General features: G+C 43.7%; 1 protein-coding gene across 1 annotated transcript in view; it reads right to left on the bottom strand.

The window, feature by feature from the left end:
* Positions 1-3,426: 3,426 nt before the first annotated feature.
* LOC109519703 (glypican-6-like) overlaps positions 3,427-19,930 on the bottom strand; it is a 75,827-nt gene continuing 59,323 nt past the window's right edge. The window contains exons 9-12 of the mRNA XM_019876400.1: positions 11,221-11,351; positions 9,680-9,855; positions 6,988-7,619; positions 3,427-6,954 (exon numbers count right to left, since the gene is read on the bottom strand). Coding sequence (XP_019731959.1) covers positions 7,396-7,619; positions 9,680-9,855; positions 11,221-11,351 — 531 coding nt within the window. The 3' untranslated portion in view covers positions 3,427-6,954; positions 6,988-7,395. The remainder of the gene's footprint in view (positions 6,955-6,987; positions 7,620-9,679; positions 9,856-11,220; positions 11,352-19,930) is intronic.

Below are 19,930 nucleotides of genomic sequence, written 5' to 3'. Positions count from 1 at the left end.
CCGGCTATACGTCATAAATGGCTGTTTGGAGGAGCCACATCGATGCCATGGATGTGGAATTGCACGTAGCTTTTTGTCTTTTGATCTCGGTGGCTGAAAGATTTCTGTTTCTGCGTCAGCTGGCGACATGTGACACCGAGCCCGGTTTGAAGAATCACTTGATGCGCTTCAAGATGACGTAACGCAAATGCTACGTACGGCCTTTGCCGTCGTCGGCTCCCGACCCAATTGGACACCTCTGGGAGATTCTTGCCGAGTTTGACAGCACTCTTCAAAACACCAACCAAAGGGAATTATTTTTAGGAAGGGGGCCCCCCCCCCCCCCTCGCCCTTGATGGATCCCTCTCCCCTCCAACCTTCCAAACAGAGTTCTTGAGATTTGTCAAATATATGACAGGGTGGAGCTTCTCTGGTGGCCCGTGGTGGCCCGGCATCCTACCTAAAGACACTTGAAGCGTTGATTTCACCTGTCTGCATGAATCGCAGCAGTTTGACTCGAGCGGTGGCTTTTGACAATTCGAGAAATGTTCTCTGAGAGTTTGCCATTTCACGGATCCTTTCGTCTCGTCTTTGCGGCAAATGTTGGAACAGAAGCTCGCACGCGCCTGGCCTACCTGTTTGGTTTTGTGATTGGAATGTAAGTGCTTGACTTGATGAAGTTAGCAGCAGCATTGGGGAAATTGATTTCAAAGCAAAAACAATGTCCATCCGTCCATTCCCTTATCATCACGAGGGTCGCGACGGGCGTGCTGGAGCCTATCCCAGCCGTCTTCGGGCAGTAGGCGGGGGACACCCTGGACCTGGTTGCCAGCCAATCGCAGGGCACAGAGAGACGAACTACCATTCGTGCTCACAATCACACCTGGGGACAATTTGTAGTGTTCCGTTAACCTGCCACGCATGTTTCTGGAATGTGGGAGGAAACCGGAGTACCCGGAGAAAAGCCACGCAGGCATGAGTGGCACTTCTGAGGGAGAACATGAACTAAAGAGGGCAAAAAACGGCAAGGACTCACTTAAAAGTTAAATGACCATCATTTTTATTCTTTATTCTTTGTTTTCTTAACTCTCATTGATTGTGCAATTATCTAATTGGAGCATGTATTTGTTACATATTTTGATGCATTTTTATGCTTTAGAAAACATTGATGTCTGAATTTTGGGGGAGGGGCACTTGGAACAGATTAGGGCATTCATGGAAAATGCGTCTCTACTTACAAAATTCTTGTTAAGAAATTTCTTCCAGAACCAATTAATTTTGTAAGTAGAGGTGCCACTGTATATTGAAATGAAGGATCTTTTGGTATCCTGTTGCCCTAATTTCAGTGTACTTTTATGAAGGTGAGCAGATGAACAGTTTTAGAAACGATTAAAAAAAAGCACCCAATTCAATAAAGAAACTACAACCAACCCATTGAAATGGCATTTCAAAGCATGTTTCCTTTATTCGCCTTATAAAGGCTGAAATCTGGCAGCCTGCTCGGCGCCTCAATGCGGAGCTCACATGTTTTGCCTGCGCTTGTGTGGGTTCACTCGGGGTAATCCATTTTCCTTCCACATTCCCCAAAAATGCAAGATATCTTAAATGAATTGCCCATGACATTGTGAAGTTGTTTGTCTGCGACGTGCCTTGCGATTGGCCGGCCGATAGCTTGGGAAGAAGACTGCCTCTCGCCCAAAATGAGCCGGGAAAGACTCGCAAATAAGATAAGGCAGGACAGGGGAAACAGAAATAGGGCACTTCTTAATCAGGGATGTTGACTTTCGAAGCAAAACGTATCCTTGAAGGTGTACATTATAAAATGTTTAATTTCAACGGAAGTTCTTTTTGCTCAGCTTCTAATCATGCTTTTTCCCAATCTGATCTGATATTTCAACGGGGAAAATTCACTCTGTGCAAACAGTCGTGCCATCTGCCACTGACCTTATTTGTGCTGTTTTATCTGATGTTATGTCATCTGGCTCACCCGCTTCATCATTCCCAACATAGTTTTGTTACACATTTTATTTCGTTAAAATCAGACGAATGAACAGCAGCCGTCCACCAACGCGAATGGTACAATTTGTAGAAATGCAGAATTACATGAAGTCATTCATTTATATTTTGTGTTTGCAATTACCGACCATGTCGATAGCGTTGATTCTTATGTAAGCTGATGCACATCAATCGGCTCAATTCTCAACCATTAACATTCTCCGCACCACGAATGCCAAACATGGTTTTAGAAAGCTTTTTTAATATTCTCCAATTACAATACCTTAAAATGACCCGCCGATGAGTAAATGGAAGCAATTGAAGGGTTTACACTTTTCACAGATCACACCTTTCAACCGTCCACTGTCAGTGAACACATGCAAGAAAACAACCCCCCCCCAAAAAAAAACCCCCAAAACAAAACAAAGCATCATGCACACCTAATGATTAGTGCCCTGGTTGGTGTAGAATTAATTCAGAGCTGCTGATTGCCGTTCCCTTGTGTGCACTATCCAATAAACACCCGCCAATAACACTTGAAACTGGCGCTGATTCAAAAGTTAATGTGCTCACTCAAAAGCCGGTGAAAAATAAGACAAATTTGCACCTTGTGTGCCCCCGGCTAATGGAAGCAGCCAATGATAGGCGGCAGTTTTCTTCCTCCTTTCACACCTGATTTCTCTTTGCTTCAGCAAAGAGTCGAGGGAGGACTTGAGTCGAGAAAATGAAAGTCATAAAAGCTCAAAGCCTGTCCTGTTAGTACGTTCTCGTTTTTGCGTTTGCTTTTGTCCTCACAAGGGCGGCGGGGGTTGCTGGAGCCTATCCCAGCCGTCTTTGGGCAGTCGGCGGGGGGCACCCTGAACTGGTTGCCAGCCAATCGCATGGCACACCGAGACGAACAACAATTCGCCCTCACACTCACACCGAGGGACAATTTGGAGTGTTCCATTAGCCTGCCATGTATGTTTTTGGAATGTGGGAGGAAACCGGAGTACCCGGAGAAAAACCACGCAGGCAACATGAAAACTCCACACAGGACGACCGGAGCCGGAATCGAACCCTGCACCTCTGCACTGTGAGGCCGACGTGCTAACCAGTCGACTGCTGTATCACCCTATCTAAGTTCTCCTTGAAAGTAATACACTTTTATTCATTTAAGATATTAACGTGAATAAGTTAGCCGCTAAAATGAATTGCGTTGGGAAAAAAAAATATACACCCTCAGCCCCTACTCTTAACCACTAAGATAATAATTAATTTGATAATTTGGTCTTTGTGGTAAGTCTATCCAGTACAGTAAGTATGTGGTGTGTAGGAGTTATCCCAGCAGGATTTTTTCCATGGTCATTGTTTGAGTGCTTTGAACAATTCCTAACAAAATTGTGACAAGAACACAAAGACCCCATCGAGATTTCATGTTCATTTATGCATCAATTAACAGAGAGAAAATCACATTTTTAAAACAAACTCTTTAATATTACTTTGTGTCATTTTAAGTAACAAAAGCCAAATGAGCAATCCATTCAATTATTTAAAAAAAAATGGTAAGGCATATCTGCTGTATCAACAACTTCAGTTCCAAAAACACTTCAAACACTGTGCATTGGTAGCTGTGCTCCTTGCTTAGCCGATTTTGCAAATGAAACATACTGTACAGTACCACGCTCACAGCATATGTCGAAGCAAAAGTGCATGAAACGTTGTACATTGAAATGGAAAGGACCTTGCATAAAAACATTTTGTTTGAAACATTCCGCAAACACGCAAACCTCAAGTCGTTTCCTCGCCACCGTTGTCAGTTACAGAGTCTGTTCTTTTTCGCTTTTGAAATGCCAGAGGGTGCAAAGGGGACCGAAGTTGTTTTCCGGACAAATGAAATTCCTCTTTGAAGTATCTTCGACACTGGTGCAGTATGTGTGACAGTGTTGTGATAGCTTGTCAAGGAGAGACTACGCAAGACAGAGGAAAAGGGCATACGCCGCTCTTAACAAATCGGAGAAGAGCAAATTTTGTTTTTTATTCTTTTATTTTTTGGGGACGGGGTGGTGGGGTTGGACCTACTGCATATAACAAGTCTTTTTGGATTTTCTTCACATCGCTTCAGGGACACCAATAAGGACCTACTTATTCTCAGTCAGCCAAAACCCTCTTTCCAGGCAACCATCGTGTTTGGACTCGGAAGAGTGCAGGCGTGTCAGCCTTCGCAAAGCCACAGATGCTCATACACAGCTGTTAAGGCAGAAAAGCTGAAAAACATGACATCTCCCTCAGAAAAAGACTGGAGGTGAATTCCGAGAGATGCTGTGCTCTGCAGTGACCAGGCATCATCCAAATATGCCTTCTCGGGGCTGTGAGCAGCATAGGATGACGACGTATCAATCCGATTGCACACTCTGTAAGTGCTTTGATGTGACGCTATCCCATAATTTGCCGCATTGTCATTCACCTTATTTTTGACAAACAAAAAACATTCGTGAAAATGATATTCTGTCAGTATTCACACACCAAATGGATAGAATCTCAAGGATTTCCAATTTAAATTGCGGCGATATCATTTGACGTGAGTCTCTCACCGAGCTGACAAAAGATCCTTTTCTGACTGTCTATCCTCCAAGTAAATGTCAGAACATTTCAACTCGAGGTTTCCAGTCAGGGTTTATGATGCTGCATGGTTTTAATGACATCCTCCTGGCTAATGACACTGGAGACTGTGCGCATCTTGTTTGTTGGACCTGACTGCAGTGTTTGAAACGGCACAGTATATGTTGTCTTGTTTACAACACATGGCGGGCATTGGTGGGAGCGCCCTGCAGTGGTTTAGGTCCTATTTGGCAGGCAGGATTTATTTATTTATTATTTTGTGTTAGCCTTGGTTGCTCTGTGTCCCACTCTGCCCCACTGTGTTATAGCGTTCCACAGGGTTCAATTTCGGAGCCCCTGCTGTTTTCATTCCTTTGTACTATATTGAGAAAGCATGATACTTCTTTTTGCTGCTTTGTGGATGACAGTCAGATCTATGTACCGCAAAGCAAAAAGGACCCTTTCTCTTTAAAGCCACTTTTGTCCTGTCTGTAGGAAATTAAAGCCTGGATGGCACGAAACCTCTTGAACCTCAACCTTCCAAATGAATTATGGTCCCCAGTGGCCCTTGTATATCTCCCCCTGTTGACCCGGGTCCACTGGCATCTTATCATCTAATGTTAGCAGTCTAGAATCTGGGTTTCAAATTAGACAGTGATTTTTTTAATTGGTGGTGCCATTAAATCCAGCTTTAAAAACAAACAAACACATTTTTAGGCCGCCTGCTAAACAAAAGCCTCTCCTTTCATAAAAGCACTTAGAAACATTACGTTTCGAAGTGCTAAAATGCCTTTCTAACATCTCTGGTGGATTATTGTAATGTATTTCATTTTGGAGTCAACCAGTCGACCCTCAAGCGTCTCCAGTTGGTCCAAAATGCTGTTCACCTCCTGACTTGAGCACGTAGGAGGGAGCGCAGTCGGGTTGAGAGCGGTGTACTTGCTGAGAAATGAGCACTTCTAAACAGTTTGAGCTCCATGTCCCTAACTACGCAATGTGCTGCTCATCTATTTCTGTATGGCTCTCTGTTTCACACTGGGGAGTCTTGTCCCTGATTCAATTGCACCATGGTGAGTTTGCCTGGAATCTGCTGGTCGCCTCCTGCTAATACACTTTCTGCACAGAAAGAGATGAGAGAATTCATTTGCTTCTCATTCTGACTTGACCTGCAAGCTTTTTTGTTGCACTCTCTCCGGAAAACCATATGGTCAAATTCAAATACTTTTATTTCACGTCAAATGTTGTCTCAATCCATAACCACTCAACTATTTGCTCATTTGAGAGGAACGGCAGGAGCGCCATATTTCCGTTGTGCTTGTCGTTTTGTATTTAAGAACTTTTAAAGGACAACGGCCGTGAGGGAAAAGTGCTTCATCTCCTTCTGGAGAGCAGCGAGGAGAGGAGTAATGTTCCGTACCCGCTACATGGAACGTGTAATCTGTTTGAGATGCTCACCGCAGCTGTTAATTTGCTCGACAGGAAGGCTTTAGGAAAAGAGACTCACTTGTCAGGTTTTTATCTTGAGACACACTGCATCCTTGTGACTCTGCACCGCCCTGATACCGTGAACATTTGCCCCCTTTTATTGGTCTCTCTTGCAACATGTCTGCAACTTGGCTTTTCGTGAACCAAGGTCACATAAATTACATGTTGGCACGTGAAACTGGCCGTGCCCCAAAAGCTTTTATATCATGTTGAGGTCACAGTCTGTAGGAGATCGACAGAGTAGTGCGGAGTGACCTTAGTCATTTGATTACCGGCACGTGGCTCTAACCTCTGCTCTCAGCTTAGTTTCAAATCGATGGCTTTGGGGAGATTCTGCCGAGACCATACCTCTGCCTTATATTTGGAAGCTGCGGTCTGATGACTGAAGTAAATACTGACTGGGAAAAACTTTTATAAAAGAGGTCAGAATTTATAGATGGAGTACAGCCTTCTAAGAACAAATCAAAATCAAAGCAAGTTAGTAATCTCTCATGGATAGGATTTTAGAATTATTAGTCTTTGACTCAACCAACAACATGACATTTCAGTACCTTCAATGGAAACAATTATAGCTAGCATGATACCAAAACTGATTGGAAAAAAAAGAAGAGGTATTCTAATTTGTGTTTCTGGTATGGTTCAAACAAACAGGCCGGCAAAATAGATCTGTGCAAAGCGGTTCCCTCGGTGCAGTCCAACAGCCCCTTTTGGAGAGCAAATGTGCAAGGATGAGATGCCGAAAAGAAAGCAGTCGCCTGAAGCCAAACTGATTCCCTATGTCTGAAAAGTCCGATCGACTCGTGTATAATCTTGTCCAAATCATTAAAGCCAAAAGATTTCAAAGCCTGCATTGAAATGAATAATATTTCTATGCATGCACACAGTAAGCTTTTTTTTTTCTTCTATCCAAAGGGGCTGGGGGGGGGGGGGGGGGGGGGGGGGGGGGACTGGGTTGGCGGTGGTCGAATACGATCAACTGACCCCAGTCCCGAAGTTGTTGTACGAAGGAAATGAAATCACATTCCTGCATTATCTAGAAAATATAACCGGCAGGAATGTCACCGGTTGAGTTGTCACCAGCGATGATACTGAAAATGCACTCCAAAACGATGAGTGACCGCCACCATTTGTGTTCAGGGGTGAAAAGCTTTTTCAGTTTTGTCACCAAGCATTTCTGTTGGGGATGACAAGGACGCAGCGCTGTCCTGGTTTCAGTCCTTGCACACAGTCAGCCAGTCTCAACGGGGTGTTTTCCTGAAGCTTCGACAGGCCTGGGTGAGGGAGCAGCCGTTGAACGTGCTGAAACAGACTGTGCGCGGCAGTATCGTAGTTAGTGAGCAACCCGCGCTCATCGTATTATCTCCATCTGGGCTGCGCCGCGCTAAATGATGTTATGAGGGCGGTCATCATTAATAGTTGCGACGGTCCGTGGGAAAGCGTCTTGCCCGCCGCCGCCGCCGCTGTGTGGACGTCACTTCTGTCGGCCCTGATCACAGGAGCCTTGGATCCCACGAGGACGGTCTCCGTCGTGCAGCCGTCCGAGCAGCCGCTGCCGCTGCCGGAACTGCTTCCTTCGTCGCCTGTGTGGAGGAAGCACGCGTTAACAATGTGTGGGCCAAAACTTTTCTAAATGAGCCTCTTCATTTCCGGTGCCCCACGACAAAGTCTCGGTTCACCAAAACATTTGATGACAACATTGTGGATCGTGTGGGCGGGGCAGAGCAACATGTCAAAATGTTTTACAACATTATCCGGAATATCCGTCGGAATCTACTAATGACCTCCTTAACCTATGATCTAATGTAGTGGTATGCAGCGTATCGGGCATGTATTACGCTGGTCAGGAAGTCAGGGCACGCAAGTCACACCGAGACAAAAGTTCAAATATTGAGCTTAAATTATTTGGCCATATGAGCGAGGGGAGCGCACTTTGTGTCGGTCTGTCGTGGTGAAGAAGGAGCTGAGGCCAAAGGTAAAGGCGAAGCTCTCGATTTACCGGTTGATCTGCGTTCCTACTCTCACTTATGGTCACGCGCTATGGGTAGTGACCGAAAGAACGAGATCCTGGATAGAAGCGGCCGAAATGAGTTTACTCCGCAGGGTGTCCGGGAGCTCCCTTAGAGATAAGGTGAGAATCTCGGTTAGCCGGGAGGGGCTCAGACTCCAGTCGCTTCTCCTCCACATTGAAAAGATCCAGATGAGGTGGCTCGGGCATCAGATTAGGATGCCTCCTGGACGCCTCCCTGGTGTGGTGTTCCGGGCATATCCCACCGGCACGAGGCCCCGGGGACGACCCAGGACACGCCGGAGAGACAAAGTCTCCCGGCTAGCTTGGGAACGCCTCGGGATCCCCCGGAAAGAGCTGGAAGAAGTGGCTGGGGAAAGGGAAGTCTGGGCTTCCCTGCTGAAGCTGTTATCGCCGTGACCCGACCATGAATAAGCGGTCTACATATTTCTTCTACTCCTTGCAGTCTGTGTAGTTTGGTACGTTTCAGCCAGTTTTTGTTTCCCAGCATTGTGGCGTGCTACTCAACTTCTTCTGTCATGGGATCATTTAATCATTCGCGTTGAAGCTTGTTTATGTGATTCATCGTTCATTGAATGCGGGCCTTAACCGTCATGGTAAATTGAAGTTGCACATTGTGACCACGAAACGGTGACTGCGACTGCGAGTTCCATTGTTCCTCGAGATAAAGTGCTCACAATGTCGTAGTACATCTGTACATGTAATTGTGCACATCTTGGTACACGCATGCTAAACGCTTCACCTTTTTCTGTGTGTTGGCATGGTCATCGTTAGCTTGATTTTCTCCTCTAATGGAGGTGAACAGGTGCAAGTGCTACTAATTGATATGAGTGATGAACTGATCAGGTGTGACAGGGGACTCATCATTTATAATGTTGCCCCAACCCTGGTCTAGACAGTGCCTTCTGTAGGCAAATCCGAACAGGTTTATGGGCAAATAAAGGGTACAATATGTACCGTAATATATCGAATGTACATGTACTGTACAGTACATACGGTATTTGCCTACAAACGGCACATATCATAAGCATGGGTCCCCACATGTACAATAAATGTGACAAACCATCAGACCTGAAAAGGTACAAATGTTTTTCCCCCGACAGTATAATGAAGAAAAAAAAAACGGAAAACAAAAAAGGTGCTGATCCTGGAATAGTCACAGAATCTATGAAGAAGGATTGACAGACAATTCTGAGGTCCACACTGCACCTGTGCTGTGATAGCGTCACATTAAATGTCCCCAACACTCCTTGTTTGTATTTTTTGTTATCCCTGTAACAACGACAACCACTTTATGATGTTTCTTCTCTGAGCTTGCTGACTATTTCTTGTCATGTTCTATTTTCTGTGTCACCATGACAACAGCTATCTGTTAACTTAATGATGCCGGTCTTGCCTCATTGTAAAACGGATGCATCCCTCCGAGTTGCGTGATGAGTTGCTACCGGATAATCAGCTGAAATCTTCCTTTGCTCCTATAGCTCATGGGATTATCACGTGTACCGTACATGTGCATCGTGTTCGTTTTTTTTTTTTTGTCCCACTCCTTTTTCTTCATGAATCTACAAAAACAAATACTGCATGTCGTCATCGCAGCCAGTTGGCCACACTTACTGGAATCTTGGAAGTAGATGTCATTTCCATTGTATGCATTTTTCAGCTTGTTGCTCATGACACGCAGGGCCATTATTTGTTGTCGAATTAACGTGTCGGGCCTGGTGATGTCCAAGTTCACCTCTGGGTTGTTCACCTGGTTGGTTAGTCCCTCCTTCACCACCTCTGGGAAATATCTAGAGAAAATTAAACGCAGCAACACACATTTCAGTGAGTCCATTTCATCAAATGGTCTGTTTTTGGTTGTTACTGGAAATCCTATGTTGACAACTGGCTTCAATTGTTCAGTTTTTCTAAATAAATAAATAACCAAATATATAAATATAATATGGCCCTTATTTTTCAGAAAAACATAATTTCAGTAAAATACACACATACTGTGTTGTTCTATGACGTAATGTTAATTTTGCAGATTCTGTCTAGATTAATTAAATAACAAATATCTTCATTTGGATCAATCTGTATTATTGCGAAATAAAGCAAAGCACTGGCAGAGCAAGTGGGGGGCCAAAGGGGCACTGCCCCCTCCTGAAATTTCCTTGGACCCTCGACGTGTCCGGCCAAATCATTTGACTTTTGGTTATTTTCCGATTTTTCCTGTAAATTTTTTTTCCACATTCCAGCACCAATCTCCATATAGAAAATATAATAAATGTCAATCGGCATTTTCTCAGGAATGTTGGTGATGTTTGAAAAAGAAAAAAAGAGAAAAATGCAGATCAACTTAAATGCACCATCAACATTGGTTTATTTTTCTTGACATTTTATAGGCTGAAAGTGGAAATCTGATCATCTTGACTTTAAGTCGGCTACTGTTTTGTTTTTCATAAGGTGCGTCAAAATGAAAAGATGGGGGTAAAAGATATATGAGTGGTTTCTAAAGAACAACAACATAAATTACACCTTAATGTATTTTTGTCTTCCTATTTTTATTATAATTGAGAAACGCGTTTCCAAGTTAGTTTTTGTTTTGCCTGAGATAGCCTTGGCCGTCCCACGCCTCCCCCAAGGATCAAAGTGTAGCTCTGCCACTGATGGAAAGCACACCTTGTTAGCGTTGAAGCAAAATTTCAAGGAGACGATTTTATTATACCGTCTTGACTGTTCATGGCGTTTTACGGTCGCAAAGCAATTGATTCCCTTTCCGGATTTAGATTGGCCTCTAATAACAGTGCTGGCAGAAGCAAGAGAATGAACATCTTTGATTGCACCATCTGTGATTTTGTTATTTGCGGTGGGCAAAGGGGACGGCTGTGGTAAAATATTCAGCCTGTCTCTCTGGTTTGCTGTCAAAGGAAGCGGCCAATCCGATCCTCTGTACAGCTCAGTGATCTTCACACCGCAGTGGTAAGAACTGAAGTTCGGATCCCTGTGGGCATTCGAATCTTGCGTTTCTGCTTATCGGCACTAATTATTGTACTTTGAGAGTGAGAGTTCGTCTCGTAACACGGCGTTGTTATTTTCATCCCGAGCAGAGTACGATCACCAAAGAGCGGACCCGCATTTGTGCCGTTTGGAAAAGCGTCACCAAAAGTCCTCACCTGGCCTTGGTGTGACTATTCCAACACTGCTCTTCGTCAGACTCTGCCAATTTGCCATCGGCGCAGATATCATCTGGCAGGTTGGACCAGAACCCTTTGGACACCTTCAGTTTCTCTCTGATGTCAATCACCTGCCGCAGGCCAAACGAGAGCACAGAAAGACAGCATGATTTTTAGTTGACTCCTTGAAGTCTGAAAAAGTAAAAAAAAACGACTTACTGGCTGCTTGCATGCAATTTAGCAATCAAATGAGATCCAAAACAAGAGTTATGGAAAGGGTGAGTTTAATTGACGCAGGGACAGCACGGCGGCACATGAAATGTTGTGGTTTGGAACTGGACTCGGGCCTTAGCTTCCCTTTGTATAGCGTGAGCTCTCGTTGCTCGCATGGGTAGACCCCTCATTTTTTTGAGCTCTGAGTGTGAGTGTGAAATAGTTGGTGATCCATCCATCTGTTTTCTTTCGCTAATCCTTTGGAGATCCTGAGGCCTTCCCAAGCTAGCCGGGTGACATGGTCTCATAAGCATTTATCCTCATCATATGCCCGAGCCATTTTATCTGGCTCCTCCCAATTGTGCAAGAGCAGAGACTCTACTTTGAGACTTGTTTAGATGACTGAGCTTGTTTCCAAGGGAGAGCCCGGACCAAACTGCCGGAGCAAACTCATTCCGGCCACTTTTGTCCAAGATCGTGCTCTTGAGAGATGACCGCATTCGTGTTTTGTGACAGAGAACGGGCTGATGGAAACCACCTACACGAAATCCTGTGTCTAACCGAGCATGTCACTTTGTCCAACGCATGAAAATGTAACATAAAACAATGCTGTCATCTCTCGAAGGTACTGACAAAGGGCAACATTCATCTGCCTGTGCTTTGCATCGCTTATTCTGTCCACGTACTCCATCAAGAGAGTTTTCATTTGGTTTTCTTCCCACGTGTCTTGTCCACTTGCATCCATATTGTGTTTGTCTTTGATTCGCACAAGGCAGACGTGGGGCTTTCGACTTGAATATTTGGAACGAGTGCCCACCCGTGACTGATTCCATCTGGACTCAGCACCGAGTTTGAGTGGGTGAAAAGCAAACAGGAGGGGGAAAACATGGGGACTCATCATGAACAGATGTTGTTGCCATTGTGTCTGATATATATGATAAGAGAGAACACAAATTCATCAGCTCGCCAATCTCGGAAACCATTATCATCAAATAAGACCCGGTCGAAGAAATGTTCCGCGGCCGTTGCCCTGCTGAGCAAAAACGTTTGATTTTAACATTGAAATGAGCAACGGGCTTTCACTTGTATGGCGCTTTTTTGCCTCAGGTCCTGTTTCCACAACTGGGGGTTCGGTGTCTTGCTCAAAGACACTTCAGCATGGTCACAGGGGTTGAGGATCAAACCCACAACCTTCAGGTTGGGTGTCAAGCACTCGACCGCTGAGCTGTGCTGCCCCTTAAAAATATTTCATGTCATCCAAATGTTTCGTGGTTGTAGGAGTCGCTTGGACGTGAGAGTGAATCCGCAAATCAAGTTGAAATAAATGAAAATGAAAATAATTTCCCGGCAGTTGAGTTCCAAGCGCTAAATGTTGGATTTTCTACTGCGTTTCCGCTTTTGCCATACATTTTTAATTTGCTATGCTGACTGACTCATTTTCTCCACCCCTGAAGATTGACTATGGAGGATGGAGAATGTAAAATATATGAGCAGGCATCGTTCGGCTATTTGGGGTTTAATTAATGTTTCGGCACAATCAATCAAAATGTTGAACAGCAGATTGATGGACTCCCGTGCATTCCCAAGTGCTTGAATGGAAAGAAGCTTTGCCAAAAGGATATAACGCATACTTGCCAATTGTGCACAATGTGATTCAAGGAATTTGGCCAACCAAGCGAACAATCGCTGCGGCCGACCACTGGATAACTCACAATGACAACTCTTTCCCGGCTGCGGCGCAGGCCTCCATCCCCACTCCGTTTTCAGATTTGAGATTTTTTTTGAGCAGCGACCGGAGTAGAAAACACCACATATATTCTTCCAATCTAAATTATACTCATCCCCAGGGGACACTTGATAACGCAACGTGTTTTCCAAATCAACATTGAGCTCTTCATTTTGTAGCTTGATTTGCTGAATCCCCTTTAGCTCGTGTCTTTCATCGTTCTTATTCTAGCACAAGCCTCCGCCAAACTCAGAATCACATATGGCCAAGCAGAAATGATCAAGTGAGTGGAGTCGTCGTGCTGCTGGAAAACGATTAATTTTCTTTCAATTTTCCATCTCTGGACTTTTCAGAAATGTTGAACTGTCACCATAGAACGTAATGAAATTGGACTTGTCAGTTACCGTAAATATTCTAATTGGTTTGGTAGAAATCAACTTTAAATTTGCAAACCTACTCAACTCAAAAAATTTTAGCGTAATTTATCAAGAGTAACATTTTTTTGGCTTTAAAAAAAAATCATCCATAGTCCAAAAGGATACGTCATGTCTCATGTTACAAATTGATATATAATAACAGAACTGCTCACCAAGAACTATGACGGCCCTGCGAGTGGATCCGTCCGGCAACTGATTGAGGCGAGGAAGAAGGAAACGGCCACATATAAAAACAAACATGTCTTACTCGATGTTGTGTTTTGTATAAAATCGTCTCACCCAGGTGGCAAGAAGAACTTTCCAAGTTTTTGTTTTGTTTTTGGGCATTTCAAAACACTCACCATTCAGTAAAATTGAGCACAAATTGGGGACATTCTGCTGTTCTTCATTTTTGTGATCACATGTGATCATACGAGAAGGCTTCGAGGGTCTGTCCCACTATGAAGAATACTTCAAAATGAACTAGGGACTAAATACTAATAAAACTAGAACTAAATACATATTTAAGTGCTTGGCGTTTGAATGTATCTGCTTTTATTGAGTGTGTTAGCTTCTGCGATTGCGTGTGCTAGCTTGTTGTATTGCGTGTGTTTCTCTGGAATTACTTGGACTTGTATTGTATTACATTTATTCTGCTGGACTGACAATATTCGCATGACATCCAAACTATAATCCTCATGTAGAATTTTAATCCTATTACATTTGTATTTCTAGCAATTGTTGCCGAGATGCTATTCATTTTTTTTTTTTTTTGCTCGCGTTGTACAGTTTGCTGTATCAGGAGGAGCGCTCACTCTTTGAATTTCTTCTCCAGAGACTTCTCCTTTTCTTTTATGTTCTCGAGGATTGGGGCGGAATTTTATTTCCTCTCCATCACAGAAAGCTGCTACATTGAGAACTGTTGCGAGACCCGCAAGTGACACAATGTACACTCACCAGCCACAACATTGGGCACAATTGAATGAGATCCCAAAGAAGAGCGACACGACAAAATCTCCATTTAAAAAAAAAAAAATAATAAGTCGTCTGCTTTTGATTGACACTGTGAAATTGTTGTGGTGATGACGTACCGTGACAGTGTCTACCGAGGAGATTTTTGGGTAACTCTTAGAATTGTCGTTGACCAAACACCTCTCAGTATGCAGTACTACACTTTATTACCTGTTATTCCTCCCATTTCACGATGTAACGGGAATCGAATTGCAGAAATGCTGCTGCGGGAAACAGGCCTCACTCATACTAATTGTCATCTGGAGCTCGAACCACAACTGCGGTAATGAGGTTAAACAGATTTTGATGTGGGTCTGGTTGCCCACCAGAAGTGAAGACCTCAACATCCCAGCCACGCTATCGATCAGAGCAGGAAATTCACGGCGATTTTATTTGAACTAACCGCAGCATGTGAAAACGGCATATTCCAACAAACTCATTCAAAAAGTAACGTGTCAGAGAAGACAAAAAAAAAAACAAAACAACAACAACCACCTTGTGTTAAGCATTGCTGTTTCTGACAATAAGAGTTTAACGAACTGCATAAATGTCATGTGGACTCCAAACAGTAGAAGCAAGCATAAGAAATGTTTCACCCTTGACTACATTTGTGCTGCAATGTGTCAGCGCCACTCTTACCGCAGGACTCAAAAGTACCCCCCTCACCCCCTCTCCCGTGTTTCTGATAACTCCAGATTGCGAAAAGAAGTTCTGATGCGATGCTTACGCTTTGGGAGGAGTTTCATTCTTTGACATGTATAAGCAAGGGTCAAGGCAATATGCGCAGAGAGAAATATCTAAGGGCCACAGGTCACGCAAAGACTCTCTCGCCCATCACGCCAAGCATATTAAATATGTTTGGAAGATGGACTCTCAGCAATAAGATTCAGGGGAAAAGTACTTGCAATGGGTCCGACGGAGCCAAAGCTGTGAAACTTCTGTCGTAGAGGAAGAGTTCAACAGCAGACTGCTATTTTTGTTGAAAACTAAACAGAGCAAGTTGTCAGAGACATTTGGCCAGAGTTGGTTGTGAAGAGGCTTGCTGGAATTGTATTTTCTGTCCTTTTCTTTATTGCAAAGGAAAATGTAGCAATGTGGTATATCTGGAGAGGTCGTGTTTGCCGCAGAGAAATAAATGCTCGGTCTTATCAAGACGGGAGCTTGAGTTGCTCAACGCAGGCACATTAAAGACGTGCAGTGATGCCCCCCCTCCCCCCCACTTTGTGTGCTCTGCAGGGGGAAAAGAGACGGACGGAGAGCTGAGTCGTGATGAGACTATGACTGATTTAGTGAAGATGGGAAGTGGCACTGATACTCATCTCTGAGAGACAGCAGGGTTGAATTTGTGGACATTTTAGCGATCCTATTCTTTAGGTATCGCCGAATCCACGCAAGGCTGAATGAACAAAGACCCAGCAATATAAAATAGTCCAAGCTCAGACTAGGGTCGCAACTGACACTTTTTTTTACTGATTGATTAGTCTCTCGATAACTTTGTCGATTAATCAATGAATCAGAGCCCGTATGACTCCATCATTATTTGTGTCACTCATCCCAGGTATCAGTTTATAGCCTGATGCGTCCCAGCTGCAAATTACCGTTTGCCCAGACGGAGATTTGAAATAGACAGCGCATATTGTCTTTCATTTATCTTGGGTGCTAAGTGCAAACGATTCATATTTTTTTTCTATCAGTATTGGAAATGTGTGAGCGTACAGTAAACATGTCCAAACTACGGCCTGGGGCCCATTTGCGGCCCGCCATCCATTTTTCAGCGGCCTGCGATATCACCCAAAATAAATTAATAAATGAATACTAGAAATGAAATTTGACAAGGGCAGCGAGGTTGGTTAAAAAAAGGTGAAGGTGGGCAGAGTGAGAAGGGAGAGCGTCGATAAAATAGGTGCCATTGCTCCTCATAAATTTGTTTATGTACTGTAGAACTTTTTACTTTTTTGAACTCGACAATACAAACATTGCTTTCTTGACTGGCTTGAGCGTGTTTCAAAATGTTGCCGAATTTGACAGTGGCCCTTTCATCCTTCCATTTTTATGCATGTGGCACTCAAACGAAAAAGTTTGCACACCCCTGGCGTAGAGGATCCTCGCCGGGGAAGATGTTTTAGCGCAGCATATTCGTGCTAAACAAACCATGACCTGCCTAATATAAGCACAGATGGATGTTTCAAACCCGACTGGCTTCATGTCTTCTCCCAAGGGTAAATATTCCATTTGGGGAAAGGGGCTTCACAAACAGATGGCTCCCTGTCAGCGAAACTTTCAAAGCAGCTTGAAAACTAAGTTGGTTACACTTTTATCAGATACAGTAAATGCTGCGTTATCGGAACCAAGTGCAAATGCTTACACTGTACATTGACGGCGAATTAGTACAAGGCTAGAAATAGGGGGAACAAAAAAACAAAAAAACATGACAAAGGTGGGAGTATTATATTTGGGTGCAGAAGACTTGACAAAACTAATTGGGAAAAACAAACTGCAAATCAGTGGAGCATCGGTTTCGCCTCAATGCATACGAGACAAGGTTGGGATGCGAGATCACGAAAGGTATTCTATTTGAAGACCACATGGACACAGACAGGAAACCACAAATTGCACCAGAGGGGATTTTAAAGATTTGAAAACAAATAATAGGATCTTCAAAAGAACTCTAAAATGTGTCGGGATGCGAGAGTAGGAGTTATGTGCTCCCTCTTACGAGTTCCAGTCAAGAGGTGAGCAGCAGTATTTTGGACCAACTGGAGATGCTTAATGGAGGATTGGCTGACTCCAAAGTAAAGTGCATTGCAGTAATCCAGCCGGGATGTGACGAAGGCATGAATGACTGTTTCAAGGCGCTCTTGCGAAAGGAGAGGAGTTACTTTAGCCAGCTGCCTAAAATGAAAGAAGATGGATTTAACAACAGCACCAATTTGCCGGTCCAATTTACAATCACCGTGGTTGTGCGGTTCGATTCGTACACAATGACCTTGCATGGATTTCCTTCGTCACAGTGACGCTTCTTTCAACTTCCAACCCAGTTGGATCATGTGCTATGCAGCGATACAATGAGACAACAGCTGGATGATGAAGAGGCGGTGACAAACCGGCAGACAAGCTCCTCGGGGGGTTGAAGCAGGCAAGTTTGACAAATCACCTGTTTGGATCCTAAGGGTCCAAATGGGAAATGGTTCCCCATTTAGTTGGAAAGTTGTGAAGTCATAGTAAGATTGAATGCCCGCTGCAAGTACACCGGGATTTATTTTATTTTATTTTTTGCAAACATGGTGGTGGGGATTGACTCAAACTATCCACAGACTATGTCTAGACAGATCGTCGCAAGCGGCTTCATTTAATTAAATTTCCCGTGAGCACATTTTTCTTCAGTCGCTGTCAGCAGTGGTGTTTGATCCAACTTGTCGGTGATTTTCAGCAAGTATTATCGCGACTGACACGTCGCGTCGTTCAGAGATTGAAAATCTAACATGTTCATTGAGACACGATTAATCAGACATTAAAATATTCTAACCTGTCCAGCCTCAATTTACACTGCCTTTTCCTTTTATGTTAATGGCAATTCACTTAATATTTTCTCCGCCGCACATCTTTCCGAGATGCAAGAGTGACATTTAAGGTTGCATTTTAAAAGGCGTCATCCTCAATTTTCATCGCTCATAAGAAAAATACGTCTCATCCAACTTGTTGCCTGGTCGATTATTTACATTCCGTCCTTTTGGGGATATTAAAATCAGTACTGCACTTTATTTCGGACAAAAACGGCAAAATGACCTGAATCCCAGTGTTGCCCATGATTGACGGCAACTCTGCCCTAATTCTCCAGTTGTTTGGCGCGCAGGTTTCTGCCAGACATAATGCATCTACTCTCAACAAAAGGCTTCGCTTCCACAAGCCCAAAACTTGGATTATTTCGACATTTATTATGTAGCGGCTATAGCCGACAAAAAGATCTGTGGAAACGCGGAACAGGAGAACGAGACTAGGAGAGTGGGAGAGAGCGACAAGCGCAGCAGCCTACGCCAACAACAAAAGGGTGTTTCCTTTCTCAACCTTTTCAAGTTTGTGTGCCTCAGTGAGATTTTTGAAATCTGAGACAGAAGCCGCGCAAAAATAACAATGGCGGGCGGGCGGGAACGACTGACGGCCATTAAGCTTGAGATAAAGTAAGACAGGAAATGTAGGGAGGACATTTTTTTTTTTTTTTTTGCGCCGGCTCAGTTCCAATTTGATGGTGTTGTCACCTAAAAATCATGCTTAGCCTCCGTCTTCACACACGTGAGCAAACAGAGTGAATTTTACACTTCCGAGTGAACTCACGACGGCTTGGGACGTTGACAAATCACGCCATGCCCGACAATGAAGAAGAGTTTCACCGTAATTGCTATCTACACACCGATGTCGTATTTTGTCTTCATTCGACCGTGTGGGAGTGAAGCAATTAAGTTGGAGACAATGCAGACAAAGCTCAATGCTTTTTTTTTTTTTCCTTGTCTTGCATCGCTGATTCATTTGGAAATGAGTCTAATGGGAAGGGCGGGCAGTTCTTTCAGGCAACCGTGATAAGAAACGGAGGACGAACACATAAAAAAGTGCCCCGGAAGCGAAGATCAAATCTAAAAATGCTTCACCTCAACTTTTGAAATGAGAGGAAACACCGACTTATTAAAATGGTTTTTAGAGGCTTGCAGCCAGAACTGATGAGTAAAAAGGTTGCACCAAGGCTACATTAATGATTAAAGAAGCCATTTGGCAACCAAAACATTTCTTCTTCTTTCTTTTATTGATTACCGTATCATCACTACATTGTTTTTTTTTTTCTTGTCCGCTCTACCAACATCTCACTTACGTGTGTTGTGATACGGCAGCCGAGACGCCAGCAGGTGTTGTTCACTTGTCTGTCAACACATGACAACGTTTTGCAAAACCAACAGCATTCCAGCGCCGTGTGCGTTACCGCAGCATGCACAGAATACTTCATTAGCAAATCAGATTTTTTTTTGGGTGGGGGCTGCCTTAACACTGACTGTCATTTTTTTCCCAATCTGCACCCAGTTTGAAGGCTCTCAAATGAAAAAAAAAAAAAAGAAGAAGTGATGTGCAGGCGCTGTGTCAGTTTAATTAGAGCTGAGGCTGGATCCATCTCCAGCACATTTAATGGCGATGTTGCCGTTGGTCATGTAATTGGCAGTTGTGTCCCAAGACAGATGACTCTGACCATTTCTACACTCACGCAATGAAAGTGAGAATTCTCAGCTTTTTTTTTTTTTAACCAAAGATTCAAAAAAAGATTTTTCAAATAGCTTCTTTGTTTTTTTTTTTTTTTTTTTTG

The sequence above is a fragment of the Hippocampus comes genome, unplaced genomic scaffold (assembly GCF_001891065.2).
Source record: "Hippocampus comes isolate QL1 unplaced genomic scaffold, H_comes_QL1_v1.1 scaffold150, whole genome shotgun sequence".
Classification (NCBI taxonomy): Eukaryota; Metazoa; Chordata; class Actinopteri; order Syngnathiformes; family Syngnathidae; genus Hippocampus; species Hippocampus comes.
This window is presented reverse-complemented; position numbering and strand designations above follow the sequence as displayed.